Below are 23,974 nucleotides of genomic sequence, written 5' to 3' on the forward strand. Positions count from 1 at the left end.
AGTAGAGCGGGCACCTCTCACTGAAGATAGACTCAGTCTCTCCATAGCATGCACGATCTGGCACTTGTGTAGCAGAAGGGGAATCCCAGCCCCCTACCCGCCTGCAACAACCAGCACAGGAAGCTACACCTACGTGTGCTGCTAAAATTAGCTGCAGCAGAAGTGCTGGGAGCTGAAAGTTGCTTACATGTCCTATTCTTCCTGTAGTGAACTACCCAAAACCCCCCAGCCTCTGACCCCATATGTTTACTATGTCAGCTATTTCTGAAAAAGCTGACCATGTGGATCCCATGCAGCTCATGATGAGATGGATAACGAACTGTTTCACAGGCTGTTACAGAAATTTGCCTTTTTTAATAAATACATATCTCACAGGTACCAAAATAATTATAAACAAAAATGTACAATATTTACATTCTATACAGTTGCTAAAAAGTGTAGCAATTATGACACACATGGTGTGAAACATACAGTTTCCAATGCCCACAGTTAACATCATTGCTACCTTCCTCCCAGCAGCCAGGTCACCTCTCCCATGGTCGGACTTCTCCACCTGCTGCAGCTCAAACCTGAGCAGCCAGAGTCAGGGAGCAGGGCACAGCAGTGCCTTAACCTAATGCCAACCTCACAGTCTTCAAGCAGGTGGGACGTTTGTGCAAGCCTGTCTTGCCACCGAGGGGACGAGCACTCCTCACAGCACTTAGTGTCACAAGGCAGCTCTCAAATGCATTTCTAACAGTATATTGGACGTGCAGTCTGTTATCCTCATGTGGCAGAGAAAATTAGATAACGTAGCTCTTTATCAGGTGGTGTGACGTTCACTGATCTCTGAACGATGTTACACATCCCATTCCTGTTACTTAAGTACAGGTCAGAACAAGGAACCTGTAAGCATGACGTGCTCCTGGCTGGGCAGTGTAGTATCTCAGTACTTTTCTCTCCTTCGAGTATAGACTTTCTTTTTAAATGAAGAAAGTCAGGCTTTTCTTCCTATACATATGTACACAGTCACTTTTCACAGAAACCTCTGCTTTAAAATGTCAGTTGTCTTCCTCCAATACAGCAGTCATCATACATAAGCTGGAAGAAAAACAAAGTGCTGTTAATGCCAAACTCCTACTAGGAGTATCCCATCTACTCTGGGACAGCAGCCAAATTCTACATGCCCTAACTCCAGTAAGTCTGCAACTTATACACTGAAATGGTTACATTTGCTATTTAACAGCACTAAGACTGTCACAAAAACAAACACTGAGAAGTCCAAATCCACTAATTAACTATTCTATCTCATGAAGTTCTGTAGGTATAAGCTCACAGAAATCACAGTGTGAAGCTACCCTCTGTTCCCCAGTGTATTATTTGTGTTTCACTTATTCTATTTATATCCTTGCCCTAACTGCCACCCTTCTGATGGTTGGCAGCACAGCCTTAGTTCATGGGCTGTTATCCCAAAAAGTTTCATAGGGAAGAGGTCATCCCCGCAGCACCAGCCAAACAAAGGGCAGGATGTGACTCTTCTCCTGAAAAGAAGCAAACAGTACTTACTTCATCCTCTGTGAATTCTGGCTCTGATTCACTGCTCTCCTCGTCCTCACTTTCAGGCAGTATCTGCAGGTCAGCTGTGGTCAGTAGCTTCAGCTGCTCTTGTATGCTGGAGTTGTCTCGTCCCCATGTGAGCTGATATGGGGAGTAGCCCTGGTAGGTCACTTTGTTCACATCTGCCCCGTGTTTCACCAGAAGTGACACCAGGTCTGAGTTCTGCAGGTCTACAGCTAAGTGTAGTGCTGTTCTCCCATTGCATGGCTCCTGTTTGAAAACAACATGAGGTATTGCGTTAGGGGAGTGAGGTTTGGCGCTGTCACACCTGTTGATTCTTCTGACTAAACAGCTCAGTCAAATTCATATTGTAAAGTACATACCTGAGCATTTACATCTGCTCCTAAGGACAGCAGGTATTCAACAACAGCCAGGTATCCTTGAATAGATGCCAAATGGAGACATGTATGTCCTGGAAGATAGAAATGAAGGCAAAATTTGAGTAAGTCTTACCTAATGTCCCATAACTTGTTTAAAGTCAAGATGATATATAGGACAGTATCTAAGCTTGTAAATTAACCAGGTCAAAAACATGTTTTTCAAAACAGCTTTCCAGCTTCTGTTAAGTATGGATAACTGGGTTGGATTTTGGAAAGATTTCTTAGAGGCTTTATTCCAGTGTTTAACTGTGCCTTACTGTAACAACAACAACAAAAAAAAAACAAAAAAAAAACCACACACAAAAACATAACTGCTATGAGTACTGCAGAAGTACTCACTAAAAATACAAAACTTAAGGCCCATGAGAGCCAATGATCATGAGCAAGAAGGCCCACAAGGCTAAACCCATGACATCTTAAGGAAGTCAAATACTTCATTGCTTTGGGGCCTCCTCAGCACTGCAAAGGGAACAAGTTTCTCTCAGGAGGTCTTTGCTAGGGCAGTGCACGCATACCATTGTAGTTGGTGGCCTGCAGGACAGTGAGGAGGTGGTGGGGCTGGCAGTGCTGCGTGAGGACGCTGACGCTGCGGAGCGAGCCTTGCTGGCAGGCAATGTGGAGCGGGGTGTTCCCGCGGAAGTCTCTGACATCCAGGTCACAGCCAGCCTTCAGCAGGTGCTCGGCGATTTCAGGTTGGTCTGTGATCACCGCCAGGTGGAGTGGAGTCTGCAGGCAGGAGGGAACACACAGCTTTGAGTTATGTGACAAGTGTGGCAAATGTCCAAATACACAAACCCCGCAGTGGCTTTTGAGGACTTCTGCCCAACTGCAAGTACTGCAAGTCAGGTCTTTGTGCTTCCTGGCACAGCACACTGCTCTTTAGTCTGGAAGCTATAGACTTGGGGCTCTCCAGATATCAGACATTCCATCCATATGAAGGGTATCATTAACATCCCAATGGGGAGGAACATAATCCATTCTATCATATATGGAAAACGTAAGAGGCTGCAGTAGGACAAAGTGCTGCACCCCCACTGCTCGAAGTGGGCCAGGTGCTTTCCCCAACGTGGGCTCCAACTTAGCATCCATCCAACTACAGAGAAACTTTTCCAAGGGAATTCCCCGCGGGCCTTTTGTGAGGGCCCGGGCCGGGGGTGCAGCGTACCTGGCTGAGGTTGTTCTGGAAATTCAGGAAGGCGCCGTCCCCACCGGCCTGCCGGATCACCTCCAGGCTCAGGGCCTTTTCCTCGTGAATGATCGCCAAGTGGAGGAAACTGCACCAAGAAAAAAAGGAAGCACCCTACGTGAGACCCAAATCTCCCCGCGGGCCGTGGCTGACGCGGAGCCCGGGTCACGGCCGCAGTCATGTGCAGGTTTCGAAAGCCGGGGCTTTCGGCGGCCGGGGCTTTCCGCGCCGCGGAGCCGCCTCTTCCTGGCGCCGCTCCAGGGACTTTCCGCGCTCCGCTCCGCTCCCCGCCTGGCGCCTCCCCGCCGCCGGCGCGTCCCAGCCCGGCCACCCGCGGCCCCGACTTACGTGTCGCCGTCCTCGGTGAGCTGCTGGGCCCAGGTGTATGGCCGAGCAGGCGGCTCGCGGGGCTGCAGGCGGATATCCTCCAGCTCCTGCACCAGCTGCCTGTATTCCTCCTCCTTCATGGAGTCCAGCCCGCTGTCGTGGCGGTCATCTGGCGGCAGCAGCCCTCCCTGCCGCTCCTTGCGCGGCGGCTCGCAGCCCTCCACGGCGGGCGGCTCGGCGGGGCGGTGGGTGCTGAGCATGGCGGCGGGGCTGGCGGGGCGGCGCGGCGCCGCGGCTGCTGGTGCTGGCGATGGCGTTCCGAGACAGGCGGGCATCCGCGAGTGAGCGGCGGCGACGACAGCGAGCGCCTATACACCCCTGCGAGGGGATTTCTGCGGGGGAGGAGCCGCCGCCGCGGGAATTTCCAGCCGCTCGGGCGAGCCCGGTCCTGCTCGGCGCCAGGGGCGGGCAGAGGAGGAACGGGGCTGGCCCAACACGGCGCGGCCCGGCCCAGGCCGGCGGAATTCCCTGCCGCGCCTGCGGGGGGGGCTCGGCGCGGGGAAGTACTCGCCGTCCCGCTGAGTAACGCGCTGCCCGTGGTACTTCCCTGCGGCGCCCGGCCTGCTGCCCTGCACTGCGGCCCGCCCGGGGCTCCCCCGCCCGGCGCGGGGTGAGGGCCTCCCCGAGGGGGTATTAACCAGCGCTCATCTGGCGTGCGTCGGACCGGGGGCAGATTTCGGCCTTCTGGTGGCGAGGTGGTGCTGTAAAGCCTGTCACTGCCTAGAGGGTGGATGCTGAGGCTGCGGTCAGCACGCTGAGCACCTGCCCTGCCGAGCTGCCCCAAGTGCTCCGTCCTTGTGCCCGTGTTGTCCCAACAGCACCCACACCTGCCCTCCTGGGTTGCCTGTCCTGCACCAGTCTCGGGGGAGCTCCACGCAGGGCTTGGGGCTGCAGGAGAGGAGCTTGTCTGTGTTGACCCCCATGTCCCAAAGCCTTGAGAGTGTCACAATGATAATTTATTTGAGAGATCCATACAGTATTGTGCATGACTTGCATTAAACTGTCACACTGACTGCAGGCCTGCGGGTATGGCATCAGCCTTTGGAACAACTCACCCCTCTGCTGTGGAGGATTTTAATCTGTCTCAGTGGCATGGGATGGGAAGGAAAATCCTGCTCCACTCTGTGCATGCAGTTCTTGCCAACGACTATACAGAACCCTTCAGAACATTTGTGCAGATTAAAAAAAAAAAACATTCCCCCTTAATAAGTGATATACTCTGTCTGCATCCTTATTCTCTGAGTCCACTTTAATTTTTTCTTCTCTGCTCTTCACTGATGCCCTCCCATCTGCTTGCAATGAGAGCTGGCTGAATGCAGGCTCCCACAAGGATTAAAGGCAATGTGGGGTTTAGTGATGCCGAATTTTTCCCTGGTGAATTTCTCTGCTGCTTCTCCGATGTGGGGGATTCCCATTAAGAATTTTTCTCTTCTTGCAGCAACTGCTGGCCTGGCTGACTAACTGCTTGAGATGTGCTCCGGCCACTTTCCCGTGGGATGATGTCCCTCTGCAAGAGGCCCTGGGAGAAAACCCAGAGATGAAAGGGGGAGGAGGAGCAGAGAGGGCACATGGGTTCCTGAAAACAGCTGGTCCTGGTTTGCAGCCCAGCCATACCATTCCTAGCCTTTTTCTCATTATTCATCTCAAGGCCTGGGACAGCCCGCTGGTGCTTTTGGGCAGGTTTAGGAAAGCCAGGCAACTTTTTCTTGTATAGGTTATGGGGTTATGAAAGTTTTGCAAGCTTCTTGAAAGGGTTTCCCCTTTTTAATGTAAATTGGCAGGGGGAACTTAATTACCAAATGAATCTCCTCCTGCCTGCCTCATGGCAGGGTAGGGAGCTGGGCGCAGGCCTGAGCCGAGCAACCTCCCACCAGGGTTCTGCTGGAGCCATACAATAATTACACTGCAGAACTTCCCGTCCACACTACAGCAGCTGGAAACCAAGCTCAGCAAAACAAGTTCTCTGCCTCTGCAAATGACTTCCAGCTGCTGTCACAGGCAACCTCAGGCTATTTTTAGAAAGTATTTGCCAGGCCTCATTTTAGAGGTACACGTGTCGAGGTGTACTCGTTTTACATATGTCTGGGAGCTGTGGTGCTTCAGACACTTGTAGATGGTGGAAAGGAGATGGCAGAACGATTTCTGGCTGGAAAGGTCAGCCCACTTCCTGCTGGCTGCAGTGCCCCAGCCATGCCCTTGGCAGTGGGGGCTGAGCATCAGGGCCAGTGGGTGCACATCTGTGCTGCATGTTCACTGACGCCTGTTTTATTTTGAGTTTTGCTCTAAGAAAGTGAGTTAACAGTAGCTCTGACAGTCTCACCACAGGGCCCCAGGCTAGTGCTCAGGCTGTGAGGAAGCCAAGAGCTCAGATTAAGGACCAGCGCTGCTGGTGCCCCACTCCCTGTGTGAAGTAGCAGGCAGCCAGTGGATGACAGGGCGAGCAGGATCTATTAAAACAAATAAAGCTGCTATCTTCTCTGTAACTCGTCTCAGCTAACAATGTTGTTTACAGTATTTGCCTAGGGGGAGAGCATAAGCTTGTAGGAGACAGTGTGACACAAAGGTTTTGAAGCTGTGGGGAGGTCATTGGTGCTGTTTTTATGCTGCTGAGGCACTGTCCTCTTGCTGAAAATTAACTCATTCTATCAATCATTCTGTACAATTTTCCACATAGTTCACAAGCAAGAATAAATATGATAGAAAGAAACAAGCTCAGCTTTTCAGTGTGTTGTTTTGTCCTTTCGGTTGTCTGCTGCTCAGATTTGATACACAGCCCCTCACCTGTATGCTGCATGCCCCTGGGGTCAGAGCAGCCATTCGGACCCAGGACAAGTTACAGTCAGTTGCCATGGTCTGTGCCAACCTGAAGGCATCTATCCTCTTGCATATGCTGGTTTAATAGGTCTACTCTGAAAGTACTCATTTCACAGGAGTGCTTTTTACACTCATCGTCTTGGGACCCAGGGTATTTGCATTTTGTATTTGTGGCTAGGTTAGGAGTCCCTGCTGCCTGAAGGAGGCAATTTTGTGGCACTCAGTGAAGGGCTGTGCAGATGCTCTGCAAATGGCTCCTGCTCCTTGTTACGCGGACATCACAGTACTGAGGGAATTCCCAAAGCAAAGGGCTACCTGAACAGCGCTGTGCCAATGCAAAAGGCTGGGACCGTGTGGGTTTGCACCTGGTAACTGAGGGCTGGATTTTTCAAAAGTCCCCTCTGCCCTAAACACCCCATCTGCTGTGCTGCCAGATTGCGGGGAATATGTTTGGTTTTATTTCTGCTTCTGGCTGGCAAGGCTCAGAAGCAGTCTTGCGTGCCTGACTGCTGGAAAGGGGCAGTAGAATTTTAATCCATTTTTGAAGTACATGAAAGATTCTCGTGCTGCTTCCTCAAGCAAACACATTAAACTGCCATTTCCTGATTGCCACACTAATCATGAGAGCTGTCTACTGCTGTCTCTGTGATGCTGTTGATTTACCAGAGTTGGTCCCTCAACTTTGTGCTGTTGTGATTGCCACTGCAGATATCTATTAACTGTTTCCACCCACTTAATCTCAGGGACTGTGAATGTCTAGGAGTAAACATAAGAGGACAGGGAGTTCACAGCATTCAGGAGGATCTTGGCCCAGGCTAAAAACAAAAGCAAAGCAAAGCAGTGCAGTAAACCCACTGTCTGCATGTGTTCGTCCAAGTGAGGTGTCCCCTTTCTAATTTGTGTGCCCTTTTGGAATAGGATTCCCTTTTATTTATTTGAAGGATTAAAGACTTTGTTGTTCAATGGAAGCTAGGAAACACTAGCTAGAAAACACTTTTCTGACAGTGTTTTGCAGTTAAAATCAGCTTACGTTGGCCTCTCATCTACAGCTGCTAGAGGGGTAAGGACCAGGCAGCATTCAGTTCCATACTCTTTGTCCAGTGCTAAACGAGGACAACGTTTCCCTCCTGCTTTCCAATAATAATTTGACTGTTGCTAATTTGAAAGGATTTTTTAGAAGCCCATGTGGGCACAAGAGACTTAAGCACAGGTTATTTTTATCAGCTCACAGTGTTAGGTGTGGGCTGTTCACCTCCCCCTCATATATTTTTGACTGGGGACTGTCAAAGAACAGCCCCAGAACTATGAGCTGTAGATACAGAGGAAACATTTTTCTATCTTATTCAGGCTGACATGATAACAAGCAAATTATGTGGGAGGTACTTTTTCAGCATGAATAGCCAAGGTCCAAATTAAGTCATTTAAAATCTTAAGGCTGTTCCACAGTTAAAGAAATGGAGCTCACCAGGGTATCCAGCCAGAGCTCCACAGGATTGTTATGTTATGTAGATTTCTGACTGACCACGCTCAGTTCTGGCTTTATTTTTAGGCTGTGTCTTATTTTTGTTGTCTCTTAAATTGACTGTTGCATCCCTGGGAAGATCTGCATTTCTCTCTGTGAACTGTGGGGCTGTTTATAAATCCATTGCTTGCATGTTTGGAGATCCTTAGGGATGAGATGTGCGATATAAATTTAAAATGCTTTTGTTGTTATGCCTTAGGGGTAAATATAGGTCACTTCATTTGAAATCTGCTACCACTTGGAAGGCAAGTTTTCTCTAGTGTCATTCCCATTTCTCTCCATGGAAGTTTTGTTACAGCACGTTGCTCGCAGTGCCTTTGCCTTGAGCTGATGCTTGTTCCCTGCTGCAGAAAAACTTGCTGCCGTGTATAAGAAAAGAAATGTGGAGTGTGAGGGGGAGCACAGGCAAGTCTCATGGGTTTGTAGTATAATTTCCCCGTCAGCAACACAAATAACACTGCTCCCCATCAGCATGGCCCCTTCTCCTACAGCAGAGTGGAAGCACCTGAAACAGAAAACACCAACTGGAAGCATGCTGACAATTACAAAGGGACTTTCCCCTGCAGGCAGCTGTGACATTTGATAATATTACCTTCTCTAGTTTTTCCCAGCAAGAAGGAAGCTTGCAAAGGTGGAGAAAGAAATACCATGGGACCGTGCAGAAAAGCAGTGCTGTAGGAATTCAGGGCAGGCTTCCTGTCAGGCACAGGAAGCAAGTAGGGATGTACTAAGGTGCTACTTTCCTTTCTGCTTGAATTTGGGATATAGAAGGCTGAAGCTGGGTCTAGATGTGAGTTTCCCTGTGGTACAAGATGATATTTTGAGCAAATGGAATGCCTGAGCATGGCAGGTGAAGCAGGGCTGGCTGCAGTCTGAGTCCAGGCACTGCGGGCCTCGCTTGTTCTGATGCCTAAAGTTGGTCGGTGCAAAGGCTGCACTTCATCCCAGTAAACAGATATGCTGCTTATATGGAAGTGGCTGAAGCAGCTGGAGCCCTCTGCAGAAAGCAGACACAGGGCAGCCTGAATTAGTAACTGAGTTGTGTGTGGGCTCAGGGATTTCCCTGGGGACGGATGTGGCAAATGCAGGGGTTAATTTACCAAGTGCTGTAACTGCATCTGTGAGATAGCAGGGGAGCCAAGGGGAAGGAAGCAGGAAATACTAGACAGAATACAGAGAGCATAACCCTGAGGAGATTAAAAAAAAAGAGAGAAAAAAAAGCACCACATAAAACGAACTTTGGGCTGGGTGCTTCCTGAAAAAACCCTAGGACTAGAAGCAGAGGTCTCGAGTTTGATTCCTGCTGTGCACACCTTCTGCAAATGAAGAAGGCTTTGGCTGGCCCCAGGCCCACTTCTCCCCACCATAAAGCATCTGCTGGACTGGCACTGGGGAGGACTTTGCTTCATGTACTACAATGTGGCATGCTCCTGACAGAAGCTCCTTTTTTCTGGACTAGTTTTGGAGCTGCCTTTGCTTGTAGGGAATGCAGGCAGCTTGGCCAGAGTTGGATGTGTTTTCACACATTGTTCTGCTGTTCCAGCCCATGCTTCCTTTGACTTGACAAAAGGCTGCTGCTGAGCAGAGCTGCATGAGGGCTGAGTTATAGAGAGCAGGGATCACTATGAGCACTGCACATAGTGTTGGAGGGTGCCCATGCCCTCAGTTGCTGGAGTCCCCCAGCTGCACCTGGGAACACCGTAAGGAGTCTACAGTGCTGGGCTGGGAGTCATTAACAGGGCTCTGGAGGAAATAGGAAGAGATGGAGATGCCATGCAGATGTTTCAGCCTGAACTGAGTTTAATTTTCTCTCTCTCCAAGGTTGCATCAATTCCTGGGATGACTCAGTATATGCCTTTCACGGCTCTGTTTTCTTCAGACTTAGTGGGTGATGCTTAGAGAGGTTGGGCTTTGGTGTTTCCTGGGCAGAAACATCTCTAAGATAAGCTCCAGTATTCCTACTTTGTGCACAGGCCATATGGAGACATCCGGAGGCACACAGTGTAGCCCTGATGGCACACATGCCTGTCTTCCCTAGGTTCCCAGTTAGCCAAGTTATCTCGGTTCTGTTTAACCCTGATGGGCGGAGGGAGAAATAGTTCTCCAGTGGCTCCTGAGGAGCATCCAGAGGGGGACACACATGCTGCCCTATGAGCAAGATGCAAGTCTGGGAGGGGGACTGGGCAGACAAAAGCCTGTCCTCTGGCGCTCAGCTGCACACTAGTTTCAGCTGCATTATCACAGTGAGTCATTCAATAAAATCAATTAACTGAAGAAATATCACTGAACTATAATAATTATCCAAATGTCCTACCATTGACTATTCAGATGACTAAATAAATCCACACAATCAATTGTGTTAGTGAATGCTAATTCAAATCTAATAACATCCTGGTTAATTTGGTTATGTATAAAGAATTTACCTGCAGAGTTGATGCAGGATGAGCTGGGGAGTAGTCAGGTGCTTGGAAGGCTGCCCGCTGTGTGGCCTCCATGTATATTTTTTTCCCGAGCTAGCAACACAGCAGCCACCTGTTCTGGGAAATAGCAAAGGAGTGGTGATAGGATTCCCAAGGCTATGGCTTTCATGGGCATTGGAGGGACTTTTTAATGAAGTACTTCAAGGTATCATAGAATCATCAAGGCTGGAAATGACCACTGGAATCATCTAGTCCAACCACTGATGCATCATCACTATGCCCACTAACCATGTCCCTAACTTCATGCTGTGAATGACCATGATGCACATCGTTCCTTGACACTGTGCCTGTCACTGCAGGACTTGGATATGTAAGAATGATGGATGTTGCAGATGCAGTGAGCTCCTTCAGCTTTCATTGGCTTCAGCCTTCCACAAAGGCATGGTGAGCTCCTTCCCTGCTGGGGCAGTCCTGCCCTGTCCTTGCTCACCGAGGGAGGAGCCTGCTGCTGTAGAACTTGAAGCACTGTGTCTGTGCCACTTCACCTTTGCGAGCAGAGCAGAAGATGCTTTTGAATTGCTGTTGAACGTGAATGCAAGCTGGGCTGCACAAGACCATGAACAGAGTTATTTCTTAGTTAATTACGGTGGATAGTCTGAAGAGATGAGTTCAGTAAAGCTTGTTTTTCAGCAGTATTTCAAGAATAGAAAAGTTAGCAAAGTTACCAAGAAAGCAGTCTGCTCTGAAAGTTGTCTGCTGTGTTGTTTTCACATTTCTCTATGAATCTTTATGCGTAGCTCTCATGCTGCTTTGCAAATGCAGGAAGCAGTGAGCACATTTAGCAGAGGGATCAGTGACGCACTTTCACAATGTGAGGTGCCTGGGATGGCAAAAACCTGGCACTTCTGAAGTCAGCAGCAGCCAGAAGGTGCTCATACGTTTCACATCGATGCCCCATCCATTGAACTGTGTTGTTCCCCTGGGGAGAAAAACAGCGTAGACATCAAGGCAAATTTCTCCTGCTCTCATTATGACATTTCAGGGTTTTCTGAATGAGGCTAATAGACAGTGAATCACCACGATGTGCTGTGGCAGCGCCAGCTCTGTTCCACTTGCACTCCGTACCCACTGTATGCCTGGGTCTGTGACAGGATGTGTCAGGGCAGCAGGTCCTGTGGCAAAGTAGGAGTTCCCCCAGGCACCTCCGTGGCGTTTGGCCACTGGCTGGAAGAGCCTGGCTGTGTCATGTGAGCTGTTGTTAGCATGCTGCTTGGCAGCAGAAGCAGCCCTCATACTGCAAGGACAGGGCTTCTCTGCTTGTCTGTTAGCATGAACAGTCATCTGCTCTCTGAGGCTGGTTGGTTTTATTTTTTTAGGTCATTCTATGTAACATAATTATGTTGGAATAGGATTCTTGTATCTAATCAAATGAAACTTCATGTAGTTAGTTTGTCATTAGCATTTATTAATGAATGTGATTGTGAAGATTTAGTTTCTCACATGGTTAATAGGAAGGCATTTAGATAATTACAGCTGTCTAGTGTCTTTCCACTGCTAATTGCTTTTACTGCCTGGTTCATTTCCAGAGCAGCAAGTGAGACTCTGGCTTGCAGTTGTGCAGAGAAACTGCTCCTGCAGTTAATCCTTGCTGTACCCCTGGTATGGTGCTTTGTAGATGAGAAGTCAGCTCCCAACTCCTTCCTAAATTTCACATGAACTGCAGAAAATCACAGCCATACTGTGACCCAGCTTTCCCCCTTGGCTACACCATGCCAATTCACCTGGTCTAGCATCCATTCTGACACTGGCCATCTGAAGCTATCTATGAGAGAAAAATAAGTTAATGCCCAGCATTCACTGCTTTAGGAGCTTCCCTAGGATATGTTTTTGAATTTAGCTGCAGTGGACGTACCTAATCCCTTGTTAAGCTTCTCCACATCTTTGGTCTTCACAGTGTCCTGTCACATTCATTATACATACATTAAAAGCAAAGCTCCACCAACACTTCCTAGTGTCTGTTTTAAAACTCTTAGGCTATAAAAGGAATGCTCCTAACATATTAAGCAAAGAATGACATTTCTTCTTTACTTCCTTAGGCCATGTGTGTTGTAACTGAGCTGTAACCACCTTCTGTCTCCTTTCTAAGCTTCACCTAGCTTACTCCTAACATGTTCATTTCCTTCTCATGGAGCTTTTCCATACATGGTCACCTTTTACAGAACCTATTTTTTTTCTGTCCTTCTGATATAGCATCTAACTTGTATTTAAGATGGATTTAAGGAAAGTCAAAATGGTATATTTTGCTTTTTCTCTACTTCTTCCTATTAATTCTGATGATCTTTCCTGTTCTTTTGGCCTCTGTGGAGCTCTGACATCCAGTATCCACTGTGGCTCTGAAAATTGTTTCTAGTCAAAACAGTTCATTTAAAGCTCACAACTGGTCATGTGTAAATAGCCTTTTCCCTTTGGATGTTGTGTAGTGCATCTGATGCAGTATTTAATGCAAAATTTGACTTCTTATTACTTTGCTACATCATATTTCTAAACATTTCTGTACTTCTTTTCTGTCACATCTTCACTTGTTATGCCTAATTCTGTGTCAGCTGTGGTCTTTTCTGCTTGGTTCTTCACTCTGCTTTCTCATGTATTTCAAATGCAGAGAAAACAACAAGGTGAGAAGAGGACATTGCTTTCTTTAAAGACTAAATATGTGGAGAAAACACGTCTATTGTACAAAGTAAAATTATAATGAGGATGATGATACTGATCATTCTCATAAACTTTTTTGTCACTGTTCTGTCTCTCAATAGCTATCCTGGTTATAGCAAACTGACCCAGGAGTACTTCAGAACAGAACTATCTGCTCTTGGCTAGGCAGACCAGTGACCCTTCACTGAGCTGGGGCACCTGCAGCCACAAAAACGATGCAAGGGAGGACCTGTGTCCCTGTGACTGATATGTCCTGGTGCTATGAGCCTCTGGGAGGCTTCTTCAGAGACAATGTGGTGGACACATTTGAAGCCTACATCTTTTTCACAGGGAAAAGATGGGCAGCACTGATCTCTGCTCTCTGTGACAGCGGCATGACTGGAGAAACTGGCATAGAGCGGTACTCGGGGAGGGTCAGGTTGGGGGTTGGGGAAAGGCTCTTCACCACAGGGTGGTGGGCATGGAACACGCTGCCTGGGGCAGTGATCCCCAAGCTGTTGAAGCTCAAGAGGCATCTGAACATCGCCCTCAGACACTGGGTATCCAACGCTTCTTCTCCCTCTCGGCCCTCGGCTTCTTTCTTCCCGGCCGCTGCCGAGAATGGTTCTGCGCTTGTGCGTTTCCCTCTTGTTATGCCGCGTTTGCTTCCCTCCGTGGTGCTGTGTTTCCCTCTAGTGGTGCCTGAGCCGTGCAGAAAAGCGCAGCCGTCTACAAGCTGCCTTATTCTGCAGGGATGGCTGGGGTGATGGCTTTCAGAGCTCACAGAACTCATCTTTGTTACAGCGACCGATCCGAGAAGGTTGCAGCATGTTTCCAGATGAACAACAGCGATTTTACTGCAAAAGTATTCCTCTGTGCTTCATTAGACTCCCAAGGCACGTCTTTATGAAGTACACTTGATCTGGCCTGGAATATGTGAAGTTACCATTTGTTGTCCATTCTGGACCAATAACAGCATTGCTTGGCGGAGTGCTCTTGAAACAGTGATCCTTGTGAGTCTCTGCCAAGTGGAGATATTCAGTACTTCTATGATTCCGCGATTAACTAAACCCTCTCCCCACATTCAATCTCATTACACAATCTCTGCTAGGACAAGCTCAGTTTTGTGCAGTCTTTTGGCTTGTCTTTCTTATTACTGTCGCCACTGCTGAAATGCACCTCTAGCCACTTCACTGTGCTCACATCCACTGCTTGGTCTCCATAAATGTTCAGATATCAATAAATGTCAGTTGGTGCCAGTTTTTCTGCAAGGAGGAATTTAATTATGCATATTTGCTTTAAATATACTTCCATGGCATATGCCATTTTGTCATCCCTCTGCTGCCACCTGTTGCATGGCGACAAAATGTAATGGAATATTGGCAGGAAGGTTCAACCTCTACTGCCATTCTGTCAACATCTGTTTCTGATGTTGTGGACCAACATGATAAAATAGGAGCAGCCCTTATATTTTCCTACTAGCCTACCAGGCTCCTCCCCAGTAAGCAGATGCTATTGGCCATGGAGCGGCTGTACTCTTAACAGTGCCTGGGTACAGACTAAGCCCCCTGAAGCACATACTACATAGGCTGCTAGATTGGAAACCATCCTTTTGGTTTTCATGTATGAATGTGCCATCATCAAGATGGCGTTTTGCAATGATTCTCAAAAGCTCATCCTAATAAAGCTACCTAAGCACTTCAGTGCATCCTCCTTGACATCCCTCTCTCCCTTCAGAAAGACAGCAGACAAGTGGAGAGTATGTTCATTCATTTTGACAGACGAATATGTGAAAAGATTTTTAGAGTCTCTGATTAAGAAAAGGAAATGTTTTGTTCCTCAGCATCTGGTAGGGGAAGCAGCTGATTTTTCTGGTTATTTTTCCTTAAATTAAAAAGCTACTGTGGGCACTTCAAAATGTTATAAGAGTTAGTAACAGCATGTTAATAACGTTGAATAATATCGATTAATGCATGTTCATTAATGTTGAATCTTTTATATATTATTTCTATTATATGAAGTCTTGTTGGAACTGCTTTAAAGGCTCTTAATTAGCTTTTACTGAAGCAAAGTACCAGCAACAGGGATGCCAGAACAATGACTCGCAGGTGTACATCCAGCCATAAGAGGGATGTAATTGCAGGACTTGGCAGAGCTCAGATGCTTCAGTTCAAAGCTACAATGATGAGAACCACCACTCTGCTGCTGTCTTACCCTAGCCTGAAGTCTGAATGCCACAGTTACCTGTGGTAAAGGACTTCAGCTGCCCCAAGTCCAGTGCTTCAGTCCCCAGTCAGATTCAGGGCCCCCTGAGATGCTCAACACCAATCTCTGTTCATGGTTACCCCATGCTTATTTCCTAGGATCCCAGCTGCAGCCTGGTCTGAAGTCGTGGCTGCCCCTTTTCTCTGCCTCTTGCAGCCTCTTGAGGATGCTGAATGTTGACAAGATGTCAAAAGTGAATGGATGAAAAAGCCTATCTATTAAAGATATTAAATACAAAGACAACACTCAGGAATTGCCAGAGCCAAAGATTGCTGGCTGTTGAGAGGATATTCAAAGGAAGTATCATTTTATGCTTTGCTGTTTCTAAACATTTCCCCAAGCATTTGCTTTTGGCCACTATAGGAGATACTAGGCCAGGTGGGTTTTTACTGAGCCAATAGGGTATTTTTAGGACAAATACAATCAAACAGGTGATTTTGTGCTGCCTTGTTGGGAGAGTGTTTCCAAATCCCCAGTGGTGTTTTTGTGTGTGTGTGTGTGTGTGTGTGTGATTGAGTCTTTGGCAGCTAGTCTAGTTGTGCCAGAAAACTAAAAGTTAACCAGAAAATAAAATAGCAAAAATCATAGTAGCACCATCAAGATTGCAAACATGAAGCACTTGGAGGGAAGAAAATGTCAAAATAAATGATCTTTGAGAGTCTTCAAGATTAGATTAGATCAGATAAGATTGTAATCTTATCTGACGCCATCCAAGTGTGCAATAGAAGATAGACTTGTTTTACACAGTAATGCTCCATTTTTCCACAATGTCCTTTCCTTACTCTGTACTGTCACAGATGAGCATTATTTGAGGTGTGCAATGCTGCAAACTTAGCGAGCATAGGTAGTCCCTGACATCGGGACATGTAGTCCTGGCCTCTGCAGTTTGTTGGGTACACGTCCCAGGGGACTCTGGGACCTGAAGGTGGATTCTGCTCACTTAACTTCAAGATTTTCACAGCTCAGCAGAAGTTCTTTGTTTCTGTCATACTTCATAACATCTCAGTTCCACATTTGAGAACGGTAACACTTCCACTTACCTTAGTGTAGGTTCTAGCTCAATTATTTTTTTTCATTACCATTGAGGTTCATGTTTGGCAGCTTTCCCCATCTCACTTTGATCTGCTTATAGAGTCTTCCGTCTCCTTGTGATGCTCCTTTCTTCAGCTTGGGAGTTCAAGCATGCTAATGCTAAACATTGTGTGTGCAGGCTTCTTGGTCTGCAGTAAAACTAAGTGGAGATTCCTTTGTAAAACCTGTGGAACAAAACATGAAGCTCACGGGTGGGCTCACTATACCTAAGCTGAATTGCCTGTGGTCTCAGCTGTGCCACAGAGAGAGAGAGAAAAAAAACTGCATTTAGGTCTATTTTAGGCTAGATTCAAATGCCCCTGAAGGCATCCTGTTGTGAAAAGTGATTAGCCAACTGATTTAGATTGGACAGCTGTCTTTTACACGGCTAGATGTTGGTGAGGAGAGGGGGGGAGTCTTGACCTGATGTTCACAGAGTCATTTATTGTCACATGTTGTGGGATTTTGTTGGTGGTGGGTGTTTGTTTGTTTTGTGTGTTTGTTTTTCATAATTTTCATAATCTGTTAAAGGACAACTAAGAGACAGGAAAAATAAAGTATTTTTCTAATACTTTAACTGTAGTTGCGCCTTGTCTGAAAACAAACAAACAAGCAAAAAACAACCAAAAAACTTTCAATGTGGAAAAAAAAACAACACACCTGCAGCTCAACCTCAAAATTGCCTCCCAACAGCTAATGAATATGTCAGTTCTCTCTATGATGAAATTAAAGTGTAATTAAGGTGATTTTGCTTTGGAAAAGTTCATTAATGATGTGGTTGGTAGAAGGAGGTAAGACTGCAGAGATTAAACATGCTGGAAATTAGCATAAGGTGTTATGCACTCACAGCAATCTTCATAGTATCCTAGCAGTTTGTCATGAGAGTGTCTTTTGAAGGAGGTGGTGCTCTGACTGTGATGCATAGCATGAAAATGTGATAAACAGGAAGGATTGTGATGGCAAATTTTCTAAAGTATTAGGTCTAAACTTCGTATAATTTAGAGAGTGTATGCAAATATCTGTGTCTATACAGCCATGGTTTTCTGAGTATTTTCCTTGAGAAGTGAGAAACTTCTGAACTATAAACTTGTACAGTCAATGAGCATACAGATGATAAAGTGTATCCAGGAGTTTGGCTGATGTAATTATTATACTACAGTAGGAAAAAAGGACACTCACCCTATCCTGAGCTCACACGATAGACTCCAGTGGAGCAGATCTCCAGAAGAGATCCTTCCCCACTGGCAGTCAGCTCTTAAATGGGTCCAGGAGAGGTGGAGCCAGGCTCCACCCCTTCCTGCAGCACAGGTGAATTGCCTTCACCCGTGCTCCGTGGCTGACTCACTGCTTGCCTCAGGTGATCAATCAGAGGTTCAGGCCGTGATTCAGCAGGTCCATACAAAACTCTAAAAAGTTTATTTACTGAGATTTCATTACTTCCTAGCATGTCTACAGCATCTACAGCATATCTATCTACACTGGAGACTGCAACAAAGGGAGTAAAGTCTTTTATTCTTCATTTTTATTGTCCATTACAATTAAGATTACTGGAAACTATCATTTAGCAGAAAATTTAAGAAGAACAAAAATAAAACAAAATTCAAAAACAAACAAAAAATCCTATAGGTGTTGGCACATCTTATTTAGAAACTTAAGAGGGTTAGAGACTAAAAGAAAAATGATTGTTATTTGGCGTGAATTAACATATAGTGAGTTTGCTCACAACTGAAGAAAGTGAGAGATATAACACATGCGTTAATAAAACACCAAATAAAAGGTATGGCTGTCATTAGGGATGGTACTTGGATATATGCTATTGATTGCTGAAATTTAATTTAATTTGATGGCTTTTACTGTAATTAACACAATGGTTTGTACCAGCATAGATCTCTTAACACTATTATCTAAGGTGACAAATTATGAAATTAAATGTTCATTTAAGGTGTAATTCAAATTTTCTAAAGGTTTTCCCAAGTCAATGGATCTCAGTTAATTTCTTTAGACTGAACAGACCTCATTTTTTTTTCTCCTCTCGGATGAACGACCTCCTTATTTACATCAATGTTGCAGTGAAAGCAGCATATACAAAGGAAACGTTTGCAGATTTTGATGAATTCTTCACAACTACTGTTGCCTATACTTTGCAAGCTTGAAAGGTATTTTCTTTGTAGCATTAGATTTTAATGGTACCAAATGTAACGTGCACATATAATAACAATAATTCACTTTCCTTGTGTTCACCCATTTACCTTGTCATACATCTGCTAGATGCAGGGCCTGGTTCTCTTCTCTTTTACACCTGTTTTACCCAAGGGCTGTTTATTTTGATGGAGTTACTCCTGATTTAGACCTGTGCATATGAATCTGTTATCTCAGAGAGGTAAATTAATGCTTTTAATCAAGACCACTCTTCTGCCTACCCATCAACATCAAAGCCTAGACATGCTATTAGTTATTGAGAAAGGAAGCACAGTGTGAGTAAGCAGCCCTTATCTATCTCTGGCTCCCTATTACCAGAATTTTAGCACCATTACCTCAAAACCATGAATACTTTTATCCTCATAGTCACTTGGAAATGCTGCATATCCCCATTTTACAGACCAAAGCCACAAAAAGATGTGGAATTTAGGCAGAAATGAGGGACCAACATCCAAATTTAATCCTCAGGGCCACTTCTTGCAGATGCTACTTAAAGTCTCCCAGGTCTGAATGTGCCTCTGTTTTGGATGTTAAAGTCGCATATAAGTGAAGATTTTTTTTCCTGAAGAACTTCAGTCTCATCAGAATGCAGCAGCTGATATGTCTAAGCTTTCTCCTGTCTGAGCCTCAGCAGGTCTTTCCTCATTTCTTCCACAGGGTGAATCTGCTTCCCTGGCCTCTGAGTGTGTCAAAATCCTTTGGCCAGTTTTCACAACTAACAGGAATGGAATGTATTCCTTGGTTTTCTAGATGCACAGCTAACATAACTACCTTAAGAAAAAGATGCAGGTCTGTGAATCCCAATATGCATATACCTGCCATGCTGAGGTGGAGTACCAAGTCATAAGGAAGTGAAAATTCAAACTCATCGTTGCCAGCTGGCTACTCTATGTGCTTCCCTCCTGGCTCTCTGGGAGATGCCAACAGTGGGAGAAATTGGCACTTATGGGCTGGGCAAGCAGCAGAAAGCAAACACAGTGGGAAAGTCATTTACTTAAACTAGTGAGATGAAGAAGCAGACTTAAAGGACTTCCAAATAGGGGATGGTAGGTGGAAAGGAAATTGCAGCAAGTGGCGGTTGACCTCTTCTCCCAGGTAACGAGTGATAGGACAAGAGATAATAAGTTTCAGCAGGGGAGAGGTCTTTTGCATAGTAGGAAAAAAATATGCACAGAAAGAGCGGTCAGGCACTGGAACAGGCTGCCCAGGGAGGTGATGAGTCACTCTCCCTAGAGGTGTTCAAGAGCCATGTAGATGTGGCACTGAGGGGCATGGTGGGGATGGGTCAACTGGATGATTTTAGGGGTCTTTTCCACCCTAACGATTCCATGACCCGCGGCCGGCGGAGCTGCGGAGCTGTCCCTCCCGGTGGTGCTGAAGCTCCGGCAACCACAGCGCCGCACTGCTGGCAGCTGCCGACCCCTCCCCACCCCCTCCACCGCTCCTCCCGGGGAGCATGAGCGCTTGGGACGTTGAGAACGAGAGGTAGTTAATTTCTAAAATACACTGTCATACGTGTGGGCTGTAGTCTCTCTGTATTTGTCGGCTGATTATAGCTGTAATTGCTTTGCTTTTTACCTGTGGAGAAGCTTTCCCCATATAGAGGATAACAACGTTAGGATGCCTCACGAAGAATATTAATTGCTTAAACCCAGAACTTCAAATTTCAGGTCTTAAAGGCAAATGGAGGAATTAATTGAAAAATCAGATTTGAGTCGGTGTAGGTGGTTAAATGTACTGAGACAATATGCATACTAGGCTGCTGATCTGAACAATATTCCTTTGCAGTGCTAGCAACAGAAAAGAATATGGGGAAACAAATTGATAAGCTATTCAACTACAGAATTATTTTAAGGATAAGGCTGGGAAAGTGTATGTTTATCAAAATAAACACAACATTGAATACTGTTGTAATGCGAATTGATGAAAAATTTGTTACTTGCAAAAGAGAAAGAGTTTAAAAATTTTAAGCTAAAATGTAATTTTACTATTTGTATTTGTATCATTTGTCAGAGGAAAAAAGAATGAAAAAGTATAATTAACAATTATAAAGATAATATGTTTCTATTAATGCCTACAAATACATTGTCATTAATCACACGATTTATAGAAATATTCAGAAAGTGGTTAAGAGAGATTTTTACAAACCAAATGTCTGAGAAACGTAATCCTACTGTACCTCAGTGATTGCTAAAAGAAGGACACATTATCTTAATTATTTTTCTGCAGCTAACATTATTTCAATGTGATAAAAGATGACATGACACTAAAGGTAAAGCTACAGCAGATGTTACATAAGTAACAAGACAGTATGCCTACATTCTGGTAATTTCTCCCCCTCTAGACATGTTCTCATTAATCTGTGATTAATAGGATTTGAGTATAGTAAATGATGTTGATCTATTGTCTGTCTTTGTCCTACACCATAGAGAGAGCAATTTGTCAGCTCAGCTTTTGTGTGGCTATTTAATAGCAAAGAGGGGAAGAGAAAAGACGCTGATCTTCTAATTGGCATCTATAGAGAAAGGTCTAAGAACACTGCCTGCCTGGAAATAGGTTGTGTGCAATTCCTATGCCTGTGAAGCTGAGGTGCACAGTTGTACAACCACACGTGCACACAGGAAAGGAACTGTATGTATCTTTCACACAATCACCTGCTTCCAAAATTAGAACCAAGAGAAAGAGCACCATAGAACAATCTGCAATTGCCAGCTCTTCAGAATCTGTTGTGTTTCAGCCTGTTACATGTCAAAGGAGTACTTCTTGATTGGTGTGACTTTAATACAGACAGAAAGCTCCCTCCTTCACAGAGCGGAAAGAATAAGGCAGGGGAGGAATGGAGGGTAGCAATGGAGACCAGAAAAGTCCTCTCATCAGAAAAATCAGAAGGAGAAGGAACATGAAGTGCCCAAATGCCAGGTGAACAACGACTCAGATAATGTCACTCAGAATTTAACTGTCCTCCTTAGGTGTTCAGGTTATCTAACAAAATTATTCTACCTAATGTGAAACAAAATACAGATAACTTCATAATTAAGTCACTAGTCCCAGTTCAACAAAGTGTGCCAGCTACTGCTTCAAAATAAGCGTGAATCATGGAACCATGGAATCATAGAATGGTTTGGGTTGGTAGGGACCTTAAAAATCCCCTAGTTCCACCCTCTGCCATGAGCAGGGCTGCTTCCCACCAGATCAAGCTGCTCAGGACTCCATCCAACCTCATCTCAAGTACCTAAAGGGATGGGGCACCCACAGCTTCTCTGGGCAGCCTGTGCCAGGGCCTCACCACTCTCTGAGTAAACAATCTTTTCTAACGTCTAGTCCACATCTCCCTTCGTTTAGGTTAAAATCATTCCCCCTTGTCCTATCACTACCAGACCATGAAGGTCTCATGAAGACAAGCACTTTGCTAAGTTGTGTTTCCTCAGATGCCTTCCCTTAACTCCTGCTAACTGTTTGATGTCCTCTGAAAGGTCAAGACAATTTTTCTGGGAGTAGTTCAGGAATGGATCCCTTTGGCATATCTGCATCTCAGCAAAATGCATATTTGTTCCCTATTATGATGTCTTCAGTGGTGACAATAGCTGAGGAATTTCTGATTTAGTTTAATTACCTGAGCAGTTATCACAGTACAACTACTTAAAACAACACAGTAACTCTTTAAATATATACCTATCTAAAAACATATGTAACTGGTGCAAGTTAGGACACATTTCTTCAAATAGCTTTGTCCATCCAATGGGTGGGAAAAATAGATTTCACGAGAAAAGTGGAATCATCTAAAACTACTTTGCCTTGGAAATCGTGCTGTGGAACTGCACATAAAATTGTTTCTACCAATGTAACTCTTCAGTGGATATAGAATAGAAAATCTTTACTGTCTCTGTTTTAATGCTAATGCATCTGGACAAGATTTAATGGAAACTGATAAAAGATTAAGATTGGATGAAGATATCTTTTTCAAGGGGAAAAATAAAACCAAAGACAGAATTGAATCTGATTTAAAATGTAGCATAGTGTAGGAAAACAAGTTGATGGTCCTGAGTTTAGATAAATGGCTCTCAAAAATGTATATGTAAGACTACAGCATTTACTGCCACATTTCACAAACAATCACACCCCTGTGTAAAGCCACTCGAATCCACTGCTCAGGTATAAACTAGTGTTTCTGCATGTACAACAGCTGTTGTGATGGAGAACAGATGTGCAAGGATGAAAAATTGGGGAAGTAGGACAAATTGTTCCATCTTGTTTACAAATTTGCAGAAATGAAGCATTTCTTTGCTGCTTAGAGATGTTACTTCTGGATGTGCTGAGCAGAGTTATCACCAACCACAAAGTGTAGCCATGTTTCTGTCTTCTGGGAGTGAGTGCTGGCATTTGGGTCTATTTCAGTCATGGAAGGGACAAAGCATCCAAACTGTCCTAGTGGAAACAGCTTCCTAAGAGGAGATGCTAAAGGTGCATGAATATTGCACTGGGGAGCTGGGGACTTGTGAATCGGTCTTTCAATCTAAACACATACACTTAAAGTAAGCTCAAATTTTACACAATTCAAGCATTTGTATAAATAAATAATGTGCCATGGCTTAAATATGGTAAGTTTCAGTTCTTTCTAAAAATGAGGTTAGTTTTCATTTTTTTAAATGCTCAGAGCTGTGCAAATGGAAATGTTTGCTAATCCTGTATGCAAGTGAGTGCAAAATGCCCCCATCTGCTCACAGGGAGTACAGCAGGAGGCACTGGGAGCTGGGGGACTCTGTGACCTGGGCTTCATCTGACAAAGTCCTCTGTATCAGGGTGTGAATTTATTGCATCTGTCCATCAACACAGCTCATTACACAGAACTTGAACTTAAGCTGTCACATATTTTCTGATAGATTAATCTCTATCTAGCATGTGAAGTTGTTGCGACAGCTATTTGTTATTTGATATTTCATGCTCTCAGATTGTTCAAAAAGCTGCTGAGTTAAGGAAGATCAAAATGCAGAGTGACATTTCTCTTTAAAAAACCATTATTACTGAAAGATTGGAGGACTGTTGAAATGTGAGAATAAGGTGATAGAAGCAAATGTTATAAAACTGTTATTTTAAAACATGACCTGTTTTCTGCTGCCCCTTAATATCTCTGTGTTTAGAGGGGGAAGGAGGCTGCATTTGAAGCAGTTATCTCTTATGCAGGCAATAGCATCTGGTGATATTAAAATGTCATCAGATGAAAATATATGCAACAGCATCAACCTCATTTGAATATGAAATGCAGAGACAATCCAAGGCAGACAACTGCTTGTTTAGAATTATATCTGAGTCCAAAGGCTGGATCATCAATAATAGATTAAGGTTTTTTTGCTTGTTGTAAATTAGAGGTTGGATGGGTATTGTCGTTTTGTTTTTTAATTATTTATAGCATTAGCAAGATTGTATGTTGCAAAACACTAAGGAGAGT

At 44.9% G+C, this 23,974-nt stretch overlaps 1 protein-coding gene across 1 annotated transcript; it reads right to left on the reverse strand.

The window, feature by feature from the left end:
- Nucleotides 1–334: 334 nt before the first annotated feature.
- Nucleotides 335–3,963, reverse strand: NFKBIA (NFKB inhibitor alpha). The gene is made up of 6 exons (XM_085225208.1): nucleotides 3,511–3,963; nucleotides 3,142–3,250; nucleotides 2,492–2,702; nucleotides 1,920–2,008; nucleotides 1,546–1,806; nucleotides 335–1,080 (listed from the first exon to the last, which is right to left on the reverse strand). Exons 1-6 carry the CDS (start codon nucleotides 3,822–3,824, stop codon nucleotides 1,033–1,035), a joined length of 1,032 nt encoding a protein of 343 aa, XP_085081334.1. The 5' UTR covers nucleotides 3,825–3,963; the 3' UTR covers nucleotides 335–1,032.
- Between the last annotated feature and the right edge of the window lie 20,011 nt (nucleotides 3,964–23,974).

Source organism: Meleagris gallopavo, chromosome 5, assembly GCF_905368555.1.
Source record: "Meleagris gallopavo chromosome 5, MGAL_WU_HG_1.1, whole genome shotgun sequence".
NCBI lineage: Eukaryota > Metazoa > Chordata > Aves > Galliformes > Phasianidae > Meleagris > Meleagris gallopavo.